General features: G+C 36.4%; 1 protein-coding gene and 1 pseudogene across 1 annotated transcript; one reads left to right on the forward strand and one right to left on the reverse strand.

Annotated features, from left to right (window-relative positions):
• The first annotated feature begins 4,658 nt into the window (after window positions 1–4,658).
• Window positions 4,659–7,986, forward strand: foxf1 (forkhead box F1). Its single transcript, XM_019092599.2, has 2 exons — window positions 4,659–5,922; window positions 7,034–7,986. Exons 1-2 carry the CDS (start codon window positions 4,941–4,943, stop codon window positions 7,195–7,197), a joined length of 1,146 nt encoding a protein of 381 aa, XP_018948144.1. The 5' UTR covers window positions 4,659–4,940; the 3' UTR covers window positions 7,198–7,986.
• Window positions 7,987–13,317: 5,331 nt separating this feature from the next.
• LOC109076940 lies at window positions 13,318–15,611 on the reverse strand (annotated as a pseudogene).
• Between the last annotated feature and the right edge of the window lie 486 nt (window positions 15,612–16,097).

Here is a 16,097-nt window from a genome sequence, read left to right on the forward strand (position 1 = left end):
GATAGTATTTTCCGCGTTTAACAACTTAAATTATGCCCTTCTCCTCGCACTACTATTATATTCTGCCAGAGAGGACTGCAACTGCAACGCATCGTCATTTGGACTACTGTGGTACTGCTCTTTGATACATCTGTAATAAATTATTATGATTAAGTTACATGTGTCTATCTGTTACGTTTCTCTTATAGACTATATACTTTATACTGTATACTTTATACACTCACTCTTTATTAGTTGATTTGTTCTTTATAATTTTTTTTTTTAATTCAATGCAATATGTTTTTTATTGCACAGTTACATGATTTGTGGGTTTTAAGTCTGATTTTCTATTCAGTTTAATGTACCTTATTGGCATAGTTTGTGTGTACATTACCAAAGCATGTCACAAAATGAATAATGGCGATTATAGTAATACACAATGCAATAATATGAAATATTAAGATTCTGTATTGGGTCTAGGCAATATAAGGCTCGGGTGTGGCTAAGATTTGGGGATTCTGGTTTACTTAAGGCTGAGAATTGTTACCAATAATAAAACCTGTTTTGGCCCAGTTCAGGGACAGCTAAGGGTGATTAATTGGCTGAGATTCGGGCTGGTTATAGCCCATGTGTGGCCCCTGTCTTTAATCCAGTTCTGGGACACTTCAGGGTGACATTCTTTGCGGCACTTGGGCCGAGGGAAAAGTGATTGTGTGGCCCGGATCTGGGCCAGAAAACATTTGCTATGTGGGTTTTTGCCATACCAAAAGTTTACGTTTCTGTAGAATGATTGCGTAATTGGTTTTATGCCACCCACAGGACAAACTGCGCATTGCACCCAAAATTGTTTGGTGTAATACGATTTCAAATTTAGGGGTGCTTATTTATATATCATTTAAGTTTTTATGTACAGTTGTCAAATAATCATCACCGTTTTCAGTCACGTCTGTCAAACCCCTAACATGACCGACGATTTTACTAACGACTTTACGCAAAGGGCTTATAACTAGAATTACCAGAGATAAAAAATGGCTAAAACATATGAAATTAAAGTTTTCCTATGAGAAACGAACGGATTTATAAATCTTTCATAATAGTATTTACTCTATTTTTAGACATAGAGCATTTTATAAATAGCAAATTATTATTATTATTATTTCCTGAAGATAAAAATGAAATGTTATTATGTATGCATTTTAAGCTGCAAATTTAAAATGCATTTTATATTTACTTTAACAATTTTAAGCTAATATGAAAAAAATTAGATATTCGCAACAAATAATTAACATTTAGACACGGCGAAATATTTGAAGGATTTGAAGGAATTGTTATAATTAGGCCTAATACAAGCGAAACTTGAGATATCACAACAGCCAACCGTTTTTCCTGCTTTAGTTATTTGCCTTAGTAATGTAACTAATTTGATATGTGAAAAAGTTACTATTAAATTATTCCAGCAAACCAAATAAATAAAACATTTTTAACACGCTTTAATCCTGCAGAATGCTTTCTTTGCCTCTAATTAATATAATGTCATTATTTTACAACTTTTGTTATTGGAAAAAGGCCGAGGTCCGAACCTCGGGGACCTCAATGGTGGGTACGGCCCTGCCTCTAATGCTCCAATCAGATTGTCTTTCCTCTTCTTCTAGAAGTCCGCTGACAAGTTTTCGCCAAATAAATTAAAAAGCCGTCCGCAATGTCTGTGTTGATTACAGCCGCAAATGTGTGCCTCAAATCAATGAACGCATCTGAAGTAAGTCGTGTGTGTATGTATTCCCATCCTTTTATATTCACATGAACTGCACTTCAACAAAATATACGCGCCCTGAGAGAGTGAAAGTAATTGGAACTGGGCACCCTCTCCAAATCTAGACTGTTTTAATTACATGGCATGTTGTATGACCGAAGTCACGTTATAGTCATAGTTATTCCACGGGTCAACATTGCATTCTCGTAAATTCATATGTGAAAAACTGTCAGACAGACAGGTTGTCAGAAATCTCAACAAGCCTATAATTCTTTCTTTCTTTCTTTCTTTCTTTCTTTCTTTCTTTCTTTCAACAAAGAAGTGCATTACAATATCTCTACACAGTTAAAATGATTACTACAATATTACTTCCAATAACTATAGCGGTATAAGTGCAATTATGGAGGTGTCACGCGACAGTGAACTTGTGGACACCTACAAGCAGCCAACCCTTGACTGATCCGTCTGTCTACTTTGAAGGTTCACCTAAAGACTGGACGTGAATTGTTTCAGAGTTCAACATGCTCCAGAATTAGCTCTCTGGTTCCAGACCAAAAAAAAATTGACGTCATATACTGGCAGTTCGCTCAGGTGATGTTTTAGGTATGTACTGACCTATAGCAACCCAAGTATGTGGCCTACTATGAGAAAAAAATAATATTTTCGCCATTTAGCCCCCCTGCAATGTGAATTAAAGTCGTTTCCTCATTAATAGGCTAGCTGAATAAAAAACACATTTCAAAGCTTCATTACAGACCGGCGGTTGGATACATTTACCTTTTTTATAGACATAATTCATGTTGTATATTACAATTGGGCCTTTTTTGTCATTAATGAGATGGAGTAATGACTAAAATCATAATGCAGCAAAACCGTGACGAATTCATGCGTTTATTAGGTGTGAATTTTGTTACTTTTCTACACATTATTGTATACATTTAAAAGTTGGCTATTACCTAAAACTAACAACACACAAACAGCTCTAGTGACGCCTGTGTTCTAATAATAAATTTAGCATTTAGTTATGTCATGTTAGCATAGTGAACAATGTGGCTTTTCTCTTTCTAAGTGGTCGAGGGCGCAATGTGTCAAATAGTTTATTGGAAGACGTTATGGAAAAAGTGAACATTGACTAAGACGACGAATCAGTCTATTATTATTATTATTATTATTATTATACATAATTTTCTAAATCGGGTTTTCAACAGTTTATCAGTTTTTCAAATCGGTTGTCTGAAGCGAGCGAGCAGAAAACCAAATGTAATTTGTTTTGCACATCCCGAGGTAAAGAGTTTTGCCATACTTTAGGTCGCAAATCTAAGTTGTATTATATACATTTTAATATGGATGGATATTGTTTTTTTTTTTTTTAATAGTTTATGTGAGAGTGAATATGGGACAGCAGTGTTGCCTTAACAAATTAACTAATCAACCGTAATTAAAGGCAGAGAGGGAGCGCATGCTGGGTGGTCCATAGCGCTGATAAATGTGCGGGGTTCTTTTCAAGCCTTAAAAACAATATCCTTTATCAATATGCATTCCTGCTCTGAGCAAAACCATGGTCCAAACCTTCAGGGTATTAGCTGATAGCGGAGATATACTCCTGAATGTTGACATTTCTTGCGCCACGACGCCAAGATTTATGCCAATAATGAAATTACACATACACGTGTGGGTGTGGGTGTGGGTGTGTGTGTAAGTAAAGTACGTTCTTCTAGATTAGTCTTTGTTCAATTAGTCAGTAACATTTCAAACGTCTATGAAACATTTGAAACTATGTAGGCTGTACATGTCTCAACAGAAATGTGTCTCAAAGTGAATTCGTTATTAATTAATGTATAATATCGTATCTTATTAAAAAAATTCTAAGTGCACTCTTAAAGCATGAGTGCTGCACAGAAAAAAAACATATACACATTCCAAGTTACTAAATTAGACTAAAACTTCGATTAAATCCGGGAGAGAGCAAATAATGAAGATTTAAGAAAGAAAGAAAGAAAGAAAACATTTCTGCAGCATTATGATATACATTTACATACCCCACGGCACATTTATTTGTCTATCTTGTCCATATAGTTCACAATTAGGCATAGTGTTAGTCATTTGATTTGACTTAAGTAAAGCACAAATTCAGGAGGTGCAGTATGTCAACTGAGAGATATCGTGCGAACTTGCCTTGATGAAGCGATACAGCTGAATGTTGCAGTCTTCAAAGCACTTTCCATTAACGCGATGTTACCCGAAATTTCCATTCTTCCATTCATCTACAGCTCAGGAATCTTTAAATTTACATGTAAAACTCAGAATACGGATGTGGCTTTCTATGCGAATTAGCTGCACTACCGAGGATTTTGGCTTGATTTTTTTTTTTTTTTTTTTTTGAAAAGCTCAGAGAAAGTGTTTACATTCTGTAGTATAAACATCCTGTCTATGTTCGTGTCTATCTGGAGAAAAAAAGAAACAATTTTCAACCGATTATGGGCTTTTTAAAATGGTGTTACTAAATAATATATATAATAATTTCTTACACTACATAACGCGATTTTGGAGCTTCTAAACTTCCCTAAAATCAGATCTTTTAATTAATGTGAGAATGCTTTAAAGTAAAAAGTATTTAAAGTATACATGAAATTAATGAATTAATCATTTATATCCCTTTGATATTACTAAAAAAACTCAAAACGCGGTGATCATCCAGCAATGTTACGATACCTAAAGTTGAATTTATTATTAGTTTAAACTCATTTTGTATTGTGCGAAATAAATCTCTATGCTAATGGGCACTGAATATGCTCTTTTATTTACAATAAATAAGACTATAATCGCGCGTTATTTAATAGTGGTACAGTTGAGTTGTGCAGATATCTGTGAAGCTCACCTCAGCAGAGCTGACAGTGGGAGGGACACTGGGCGGCCCCAAAGCGACTCTGACTTGCTCATGCTCAAGAGCTTGAGAGGAGCCGATGAAAACAGATAAGTAAAAGCTCAACTCCTGAATGAAGTACAAGAGGACAGGATCTGAAGCCGAAAGAATCTTCTTTTCGATGCAGTATTCAGTTTTATGGTGCGTAGTACTATCACAGGGGGAGCGCGCAATTACGCATAACCAGAGAGAAAGATAGGTCATTCCAGCATTACAACTGGTTATTAATATAAGCGTCGTAATATCGCAGTATTTTTGACCGTTGATTTTTACTCGTGTGCGTGAATAATGACAGCTGAAGTCCAGCGGCCCTCCGTGCAGACCCCTCCTCACAGTAGCCCAATGTCGGAGAAACCACACGGACAGACGGCTGTGATGGAGACCTCCTCTTCCTCCTCCAGCACCAAAACAAAAAAGACGAACGCTGGAATCCGTCGTCCTGAAAAGCCCCCTTACTCTTACATCGCTCTCATTGTCATGGCCATCCAGAGCTCTCCAACCAAACGACTGACTCTGAGCGAAATTTACCAGTTCCTTCAGAGCCGCTTCCCGTTTTTCAGAGGCTCGTATCAAGGCTGGAAAAACTCGGTGCGTCACAATCTGTCTCTGAACGAGTGCTTTATCAAGCTGCCCAAGGGTCTGGGCAGACCCGGGAAGGGTCACTACTGGACCATCGACCCGGCCAGTGAGTTCATGTTCGAGGAGGGCTCTTTCCGCAGGAGACCGCGTGGATTCAGGCGTAAATGTCAGGCGCTCAAACCTTCCATGTACAGCATGATGAACGGGCTGGGATTCAATCACATTCCCGAGTCCTATAACTTTCAGGCGGGCGGCGGGGGCCTGTCTTGTCCTCCAAACAGTTTACCTTTGGAGAGTGGGATTGGGATGATGAATGGACATTTGGCCAGCAATATGGAAGGAATGGGCTTGGCAGGACACTCCATGTCCCATCTATCAACGAATAGTGGACATTCCTACATGGGCAATTGCACGGGATCCTCGGGGAGTGAATACCCCCACCACGACAACTCTGCATCGCCGCTTCTAGCCAGCGGGGGAGTGATGGAGCCGCATGCCGTGTATTCTAGCACAGCTTCGGCCTGGCCTCCAGCGCCCCCGGCCTCTCTAAACAATGGGGCGTCTTACATCAAACAGCAGCCGCTTTCTCCGTGCAACCCTGGAACAAATCCGCTGCAGCCCAGTTTACCCACACACTCACTGGAACAGGCCTACCTGCACCAGAATGGCCACGGAAACACCGACCTTCAAGGTAAATGTTTTAAAGACAATTTGACCCCGACAGACATGTACAACATAACTATTTTATTTCGTATTTGCTTTATAAGGTATTACTGAATCTTTTTTTTTCTTTCTTTTTTTAAATAACACACCCGAAGCTAACAACAGGCCAGCTAAAATGATGCCGCATAACGACACACATTTGTGCAATTATGTCTTCAGTTGTGTCACATTTTTCATCAAAGTTTATTTTGTAGAGAAACTGGTGAATACAGAATCACTGCATTTAATACACTTAACACTGGCACAGTAGGCTAATGCAAAGTGTGATATTTTTCTTTAACAAAATATTTAGAATAAATAATAAATTAATACAAATAAATAAAAAATAAAATAATTTATCCGTGGATTTGTTTTCTTGATCATTTAACGTGAATTTTTACATCTACAAGTGAACAAGGAATTTCTAGCTTACATATTGATACCATTATGCCATTATTCATACAAAATTAGAAGTGATTTTCTTTAACCTCCACTGGAGGAAGCAATGTGTGGGAACAGTTGTTTCAAAATGATTCCACGCAGAATTCCAGTTCTCTCCCCCCCCCCCCCCCCCCCCCCAAAAAAAATAAATAAATAAAAAATGTTCTCTCTCTCTAATCTCTCTAAATATAATAAATAAATAAAAAAATATATATATATATATATATATATATATATATATATATATATATATATAATATATATATAACTATATAAATATATATATATTAATAAATATATATAACACATGAAATTAAAATAAAAATGTGTTGATGTGTGAATATGCCTATATATATATATATATATATACACACACGCTTTCTCTCTCTCTCTCTCTCTCTCTCTCTCTCTCTACACAATATAATCAATACAATATAAAACAATACAAAATCAATAAGCAAATGCAAGTTTAAAAAAATATATGCTTAAGTTAAAACCCTATATAATCACTAAAATATACCATTAGGCAACGTTTAACAGGCCAGCTCAAACCTGCAGCCAAGCAGAACATTAAATTTATTCATATAGAACTTAAATGATCAACTAAACTAAACCAACATGTTTTGCTTTATTTTGTGCTTTATTTTGTGTCCCCGCAGGTATACCGCGCTATCATTCCCAATCTCCCAGCATGTGTGACAGGAAAGAGTTTGTCTTCTCTTTTAACGCCATGACCTCTTCATCGATGCATTCACCAGGGAGTAGCTCGTACTACCACCATCAGCAGGTCTCCTATCAGGACATCAAACCCTGTGTGATGTGACAACATTGTCAACTACTGCAACGACGAGCAACAGCGTAAATAGATCTAAATGAGACATGGAGTGGTCTGTGGCTCTTTTGGAAAGGGACATGGAACACGGAATTAAGAATTAGCGTTTATTACTAATCAGAACTTGGCAATGGAAAGGAATTGTTAGTAAACTACTAACTCAATAGAGGAGCACGTCAGAAAGGCCGATTCGCTACTTCTAGAGGTTACAAAATGAAAAAAGAAAACACACACACACACACACACACACACACACACACACACAGCTTCAGATCTCTGCGAATAAGGCCGAGGACATGATAATAGCAAGAACATTTCGTTTCCAACAGCTCGGTACTAACTCTGCTGGCGGATGACGCTCCGATGTTGATATATTGCTCTAAAAGTAGAGTTTGTATCGTTTGTATGAACGTTTTTCCACAATAATTTTCATTTCGCTTTAAATGGTGAAAACAGCAAGAACGCGAAATGAAGGCACTTTTAAACTTATTTATTCTTTTCAAATGTTTAATGTTAGGCTACAGCTATAGCCACATATTGCTTTACTGGCAATATTTGCCCAATGTAACATGAAGGTTAAATATAAGCACTGTTAGTTATTTCGAGTTTTTTTATTTAGTTGTACATATCTATATTGACACGTCTTATTCCTCAAGCACTGTATAAACTGTACATGGTGTAGGAAATATCTTTTAGTATTCTTTTCCCGTTTCAGTTTCTTTAAATATTAGTTGATGTAATACTTCAGTGTTATTGAAAATAAAATAATATTAATAATAATAATGGCTTGAAGTTTGCAATACCTGTTCAAATTATGACCTTTCTAAACAAGATATATTGTTTATGTTTTGTGGATTTGATTTTTAAAGACTGAATCCTATGAAAATGTGTATAAATAGTACGCCAAATACAAACAGAAATTCGTGCTATTGATACGCAGAAATGGACTTTGGCGTGCATATGATAAGCACGTGTTTGACATGCATAAACGATACGGAATTTGTTGGTGTGCATATGATACGCAGTTTTCGCATACATATACCCCACAACCCTAATCCTACCCATAGCGTATCATATGCCAAAGTTTTTTTTTGCATTTCTGCATATAAATAGTACGCCAAATCGAAACATAAACTCGTGCTATTGATATGCACTTTCATGAGATCGGGTTGACTGAATTTCTGCATTATTCATCAAACCAGTAATTAAGCTTAATAATTGTAGCGTTTAAAGACACATAGGCCATAATTCTTAATCCATAATGCCGATTGAAACTACTGCGAACTACAATAATATTATTTACATTTTAGTACATTCTTCATGATTGATTTTATTCCTGGAGAGAGGCTGACCATTTAAAGCTAAAATATACAAAACCCATCTATTTTATAATTCAAAGGCGTTCATTATTATACCATAAAATGGAATACTTTGAGAATATTTATTTCAGTAAATCCAGTTTTAATATAATCCTCTAATGCAAGAAGCCAAGACGTGGATTTACTAAAAAAAAAAAAAACTGGTGGAACTGAAAGGGCTGTAGATATTCTATAAAGTAACATTCCCATATTAGAGAGAAAACTAGTTTTTTTTTTTTATTCATTTAAAAATTACTTCATTTTCTATACAAAATAATAATATTTTATAAGGAAATACTGATGTGAAATTAATAGTTACAAGCAATAAAATTATTTTTGCTCTATTCAGTTCTGAATATGAAATTAGATTTCAGGAAATATGACATCGAAGACAGTGTATGCTACTAATTTTACAATTAAGCAATACTTTTACTCAATTAGTAACGAAACAATAATTTTTCAATTTACTGTATGGACGTTTTGTTATATAAGGTTTTATTTAAAAACGCAACGGCTTTCGCGGAGACACTCGATCCGCTCAGTGTTCAACTATAATCTTGTATAATACTAAATATTTAAACACCATTGATATAAAAATCATGGAATTATCATGGAATTGTTTGAACAAAATTAATAATATATGGATAACTAGTGACTCTCGATTTCTTTAGGTTCAGCAAAGAACAGTTTTCTTGTCCAAAATATATCAGTTTATTTTGTTTCTGGGTTCTATTATAACTAGAGAATAAAAGTTATTTTTGGAAAAGGTTGGACATCAGACTTTACACTTTCTCTCTCTCTCTCTCTCTCTCTCTCTGATGTGTGTATGTATGTATATATATATATATATATATATATATATATATATATATATATATATATATATATAATTCGAGGTTTTAGTCTTATGAGTTATATCCGGCTATGAGGAAACGGTCAAAACAAATCAGTAATCAGTATTGGCAGAGCGTCTGGAAATCATACAAGGGACCTCAAGCGGACACAGCTGACCCCTGCACGAGCGCACACAGACATATACTATTAGTGCGTGGCCGTGACCATAAGCTGAACTCACAAAGATTACCGTGGATGTTTACATGATCTCAGTGGGCCACACATGAGCAGAGCTGTGATACTTTTTACTTTCTCAGGGCAAGTATATCATTGACATACAAATTAGTGACTACAAGAATTATTAACAGAATTATCAATTATGTTATTAATTAATTATTGACTACTAAATATCTAACACACTTCCCCTACTGTATGCTGTCTTGCTGAATGGAACTTGGCATCAAACGCCACATCATTAAATCGCATAAACACAATGTATAAGTGGTAATTACTTTAAAGAGCTATGTCTACCTGATTTAACACATAAAATGATTTTTGCTGGTAAACTATCTAATTTTGGTTGATTCAGCGATATAAATAATAGGTTGTATTTTATCTGTAAACCCAGATAATTTAATTGTTACCATTTCAGACTGCCATTTTTCCACTGCAACCAATCATGTTCAGTTACGATGTTTTTGAGAAACTGCATAATTTTATTTCTTGAAAATCGTCGAATTTAGTGCTATGGCGATGGGTCAAACTCGGATCTAATTCTCTACTTTCGGAGTTACAGTATTTTTTAATTGCCAAAAATGCACAGTGCGAGCATGGGTTTTGTGCTGAAATGTAAATAACTTGGCCAACAACGTTACGCGTAACTGTACAGTATTAATTATAACGTGGCAAATTAATTATAATATTAATTCAATTTAACCCTTTCCCATAAGTAAATTAATATTATTTACCTGTTTGTGTGTGTGTAAGCATTACACTGAAAACTGTTTTAATGACATTTTTGATAAAATTAAACACTGCGATGAGATGAACAAAACCTTAAGAAAAAAATAATAGATCATTGCGCAAAAAGTAACAAAATTAAATTGTAGTATTAGTTTTTATTTTTATATAATACATAATAAAAAAAAAATCAAATAACTTTATACTCACTCATCGCGTTTAATTTTATCAAAAATGTCATTGAAACAGTTTTCAGTGTAATGCTTACACACACACACAAACAGGGGCCCGGGGAATCAGGTGGCCCCATCTGAAATTGGTGAAACATATTTGGCAACAGCAGTGCATTTGTGTTTGCGCAATTTTTTTTTTCATTGCAGAGTACTGTGTGCTTGCGAATCCTATCATTTAAGAGTTTTATTGTGCAGTGTGGAGAGCTTCATTAATTATAATGTAACTTCTTGAGATGACGATGAACTTAAGTGAGTTACAGCTTTTTTAATGGTTATAAAGGGTGCACTTTTTGCGCGTTTTATAGGCTATATGTAATCTATTCAAAAATGGAATAAAAAGCTTGTTTTTCATACACACTGCATAGTGTCGGAAATGACATCGTATAAATGCAGGATTCACTCTCGAAATGAAATACGATAGGCCGTCAAACTGAATTAAGACGCACTCACTAATGTCAGAAGCACCTTCACACCGTAACAAATTTCTGCAGTTTTCACAGCATTATTACTGTAAAATGAACGCTGAAATATAATAATCATAAATATCTTATATTCAAATATATTTACATTTCTTAAATTCAAATAGAAGAAAGTATATTTTATACAATATATTAAAATATATTATGAAATATTTTAAAAATATATTTAAATATTTGATTTTGGCTGCTTTTTAATATTTTTAACATATATTAAATACATGTAAAATAAATAGGAAATATTTACATATATATATTTCCTTTATATGTAAATAAATTTAGATATCAGATTATGTAAATTTATGAATTTGCAATCTATGTCCATATATTATATATTTTAATATTTGTTAACATATTACATTTCTGTAAGTTTGAGCCGACTAGATGTGCGGATCCATGTGCAAGCTTTTATTGGTCAGAGACGTGGTCATAACAGTCATGGGTCAAACAATGGCAAACAGGTATATAGAGGGCAAGACACAAGAATAATCCTAGGGCAAGCGTGGGTCTTCGATGAGCGAACAATATCCAGACTGGGTAATCCAAAGGGTAAATCCAAAAATATGAAAGCAAGAATCAAATCCAGGTAAACAATCCAAAACAAAACACGAAGGCAAGACAAGGCAGGAAACGAGACAACATGGGCCAAACAATACTTGGCAGTGAACAGTGGTGTGAGACTGAGTTATATACTGACAGGATAATGAGGTAAAGAGGGAGGAGCTTATCAATTACTACAGAAACTAACAAAAGGAACAAGGGAACACAGAAACAATGGGGAACAAGAACATTTCAAAATAAGAGTCCACAAAACCAAAGACAGGGGAACATAGACTGGGATCCTGACAATTTCTGTACATGTAAATAAATTAATTTGCAATATATGTCCATATATTAATTTCTAATATTTGTTAACATATTTCATTTCTGTACATGTAAATGTATTTTAAAACATTCAAATATTTAATTAAATAAACTTAAACGTTCTATAGAATATATTCCTGTTTACTCAAACTTTATGTAAACAAATTAAATCTCCACACATGTAAATGTTTTCATTTTATATAGATTATAATGTGCCCCTTCAAAATAAATAGAATACAAACAAAATTTGGACACTGAAAAACTGTAAAAATCTCCAGACAATGTAACTTAAAAACAGTGGCAATATAAATTGACTTATTAATATAAAGAGTACATTTATAGCATGAACCAATAAAAATTATGAATGCTTATGATGTTTTCGGCACATAAATAAAAATGATTATCCATCCGTAAGCATCCAGGGTCAAAACATTATGTACAAATATGCAAGTCTTAGTAGGCATTCAAAACACTGCATTTAAATATTTAAGAACAATCATTAACCATTCACAATTACTAATCACATGCTACCCAGTTGAACCCGAATCAGGCATTGCAATACATAAAAACATCTAAAAAACATAAAAACACCCCCAAAAAAAACACACCCAAAAAAAAAAATAAAAAAATAATAACAAATTTTTTTTTTTTTTTTTTTTTTTTGGCAGTTCACCCCACCTCAAAAACAAAAAACAATAACAATATCATGTCTGGGCTTACATTGTAGGTTACATTGTTATGCCAGTAGGTGGGAGCAAGGGATTCTCTTAATGAGAATACTATGAAAGAATACTATGACAAAGATATGGATATACAGCAAATGTGGGTGGAATTATGATTGACACTGGTGCACTTATGAATAGAGATATTATAGCAAACCAAGTTAAATGAATATCACACCTACAGTTACATAGAGCATTGTGGTCATTTCAAACTGCCACAAAAACTATTAAAAAAAAATGCTTATTTTGTTTTGTTTGGCCAGTGTGTTCACCCTGTTGGAGTATGGTAGTGTGAATTGACTTTTAGGTGCTTTGGGGAAAACAATGATGTGTGTGTGTGTGTGTGTGTGTGTGTGTGTGTGTGTGTGTGTGTGTGTGTGTGTGTGTGTGTGTGTGTGTGTGTGTGTGTGTGTGTGTGTGTATGTATATATATATATATATATATATATATATAATATTTAAGCAATTAACATATTCTTACATAAGATCCATTCCCTATTCTTGCAATATTCATGTTTTCATGTCCCTGAGTAATATCTGCATGCAACTATGTCTGAAGAGAACACATAATATGCTAGTAGACAGCAAACCTTGTGAGTGAGACGTCTGGTGTGGAGGGTGGATCTGGAACGGACTTATGTACAGGTTGTCACAACATCTCTGTCTTAATGGGCAGCCCTGAAATAAAATTCAAACATTTACCAGCCTGTCCTTTCCCCAGGCCTTTTCATACTGAGGTTTCTGGTAACAGCCAAGCCCTGTGTGTCCTGTTCCACTGTGCCACAGCCATGCTTCAGTCTGGTCGACTGCCTTCTGGGCCCTCCAATTCCTACCCGTCCTCACCTCAATACTAGCTGAGGAAACTTTGGTGTCATTGGATTCTCTGTACAGCAGTACCTCTCTTGCTTGGGAAACCATTAACTCCTCCGACAGGCCACTGAAGGGGAGTTGTAGTTTGTTCTTCCTTCCGTATAGGGCTATGCTGGTGATACTGCGCGTAAGACCCAACCACCTACGTAGAGAGTGGCTGATCTTCCTTTCAAAATCCTCGACAGTGGTTAGGGGGACGTTGTAGGCCAGCAGTGGCCAGAGGAGTCACGGCAGAATGCCATGCTGGTAAATCCAGGCTTTGAACTTTCCTGGCAGCCCTGACTTGTCCACTGCAGCAATCCAGGTGTGTAACTCTTTCCCAGTTTCATGAAGTGTGGCTGTGTCCCTAAGTGTGCTGTTGAATACTTTTCCCAGGCTCTTAACTGGCTTCTTGGTGATTGATGGAATTTGCACTCCTCCGAGGAAGAAACAGAACTTCAGTTAAGTTACCCTTCCTCACCACAAGGGATCGAGACTTGGTTGGCTTAAAGTCCATTCAGGCCCAACAGATGAGGCGATCAAGGCCTTGGAGGATCCATCTGCAGCCTGGTACGGATGTCGTGGTTAACGTCAGATCATCCATAAACACTCTGATAGGGGGCTGTCACACACCTGACTGGGTAAGTAGGCCTCTGTATTCCACCTCTGCTGACTTAACTAGCATATTCATAGCTACGGCAAACAAGATCACTGAGATTATTCCTTTCTCCAGCCTATGAAATGCAGATGTTGTTGATCCAGAGGTGACTCTCAAATTAAAGCAGCTATAATAGTTCAAAATAAGGTCCCTAATTTTATCTGGAACATGATGTTGGATCAGTGAGGTTTTCCACCACCTTGTGCGGGATTGACCCATAAGCGTTGGCAAGGCCGAGCCACAGTACAGCCTGGTCCCCGTCACCTTTTCGAGCCTCGCGGATTAACTGGGTTATAACTCCTGTATGCTCCATGCAGCCTGGCACTTTCGGGATCCCACCTTTCTGAACAGTGGTGTCAATGTACTCATTCTGCAATAGAAACTCCATCATGCGTCGGGCAACAATACTGAAAAATATCTTCCCCTCCACGCTGAGGAGTGAAATGACCCTGAACTGCTCGATGTTACTTGAGTTCTCCTCCTTTGGAATCCAGACACCCTCTGCATGTTTTCACTGCTGCCCCACTTTTCTCCTCCTCCAGATGACTTTGATGATTTTCCATTGGCACTGAAGGAGTTTGGAACACCTCTTGTAGACTGCGTAGGGCACTCCACTTGGACCTGGTGCTGAGTTCATTCTAGCTGCTTTGACAACTTCCTGAACCTCTCTCAAGGTTGGGTCCTTGAGGTTAAATGCCACATTGGGTTCTGGTAGGGTTATCAATGTGCTACATGGTCCAAGTTCCTGATCTCTTGCTCTATCACTGTAATTGGTGCTGAGGTACTTATCAACTTTGTCTTGAATGCAGGTGAGTCGACCGCTATGCTTCTGCCCAAGGAGTATCCTGGTGAAACCGAAGGGATTTGCGACAAACTCGGCCAGTCTGCGAGCCCTCTCCTTGCCCCTCTTTGTGTGCCACTCAGCTCGATGGATGGTAGTAAACTTACTTCTAACAATGTTCCGGAGCTCAGCCAGGGCATCTTTAGCCTCCTCATTTGCCTGCTTAAACTGCCTTCTAAGCACACAGAGCTCATGCCGCAACTGTGGGATCTTCTCATCCCAATGATTTGGTCCTGAGGTACCACTTGATGGATGCTGTTCCTTCAGGCCAAATCTCTCAACAGATATGTTGATAATTATTGAGCACATTGTTTGCAGCCTCAGGTCAACATCCCCTCTGGCTGTTACTTGGAGAATCTTGTCCACATCCTCATCAAACTGGTGCTACTCATTTTCTTTATTAATTGCGGGAACGATGTTCTGAAAGCCTGGCTTGGAAATGATCTAGTGGTGTGTGGAGGGTCTGCCCAGCTAACAAAAATGAGTTGTCAGAACGTTTTACTAACATTTCCCTTAAGTTATGAAAACATTAATTCGGAATGTTTTGTACACGTTGAAAACGACACTTTTTTTAATGTATTAAGAACTTTTTTGTGGGGTTTCTGCGAACGTTACAGGAACATTCCATCCTACCATTTTGAAAACGTTATGAAAACTTCATTACTGAATGTTTTTTAAATGTTTAAAATTAGCATTTTTTATGTATTATGAACGTTTTTTCTCAGTTTATGTGAACGTTATAGAAACATTCCGTTCTATCATCTTGAAAACGTTATGAAAATGTTATTAGTGAATGTTCGTTAAATGTTTGAAATGTGCATTTTTTAATGTATTAGGATCGTTTTTTTCTTGGTTTATGTGAACATTATAGAAACATTTCATTCTATCTTCTTGAAAACATTATGAAAATGTTATTAGTGAATGTTTGTTAGATGTTTGAAATTAGCATTTTTTTTAATGTGTTAGGAAAGCTTTTTCTTGGTTTATGTGAACGTTATAGAAACACTTCCATTCTATCATCTTGAAAACCGACACTGACGCATCCGAGCCGGAATCGGCCTGACACCGAAGGGTACAGCACCCCGTCATTTTTAAT

Source organism: Cyprinus carpio, chromosome A18 (genome assembly GCF_018340385.1).
Source record: "Cyprinus carpio isolate SPL01 chromosome A18, ASM1834038v1, whole genome shotgun sequence".
Taxonomy (NCBI): domain Eukaryota; kingdom Metazoa; phylum Chordata; class Actinopteri; order Cypriniformes; family Cyprinidae; genus Cyprinus; species Cyprinus carpio.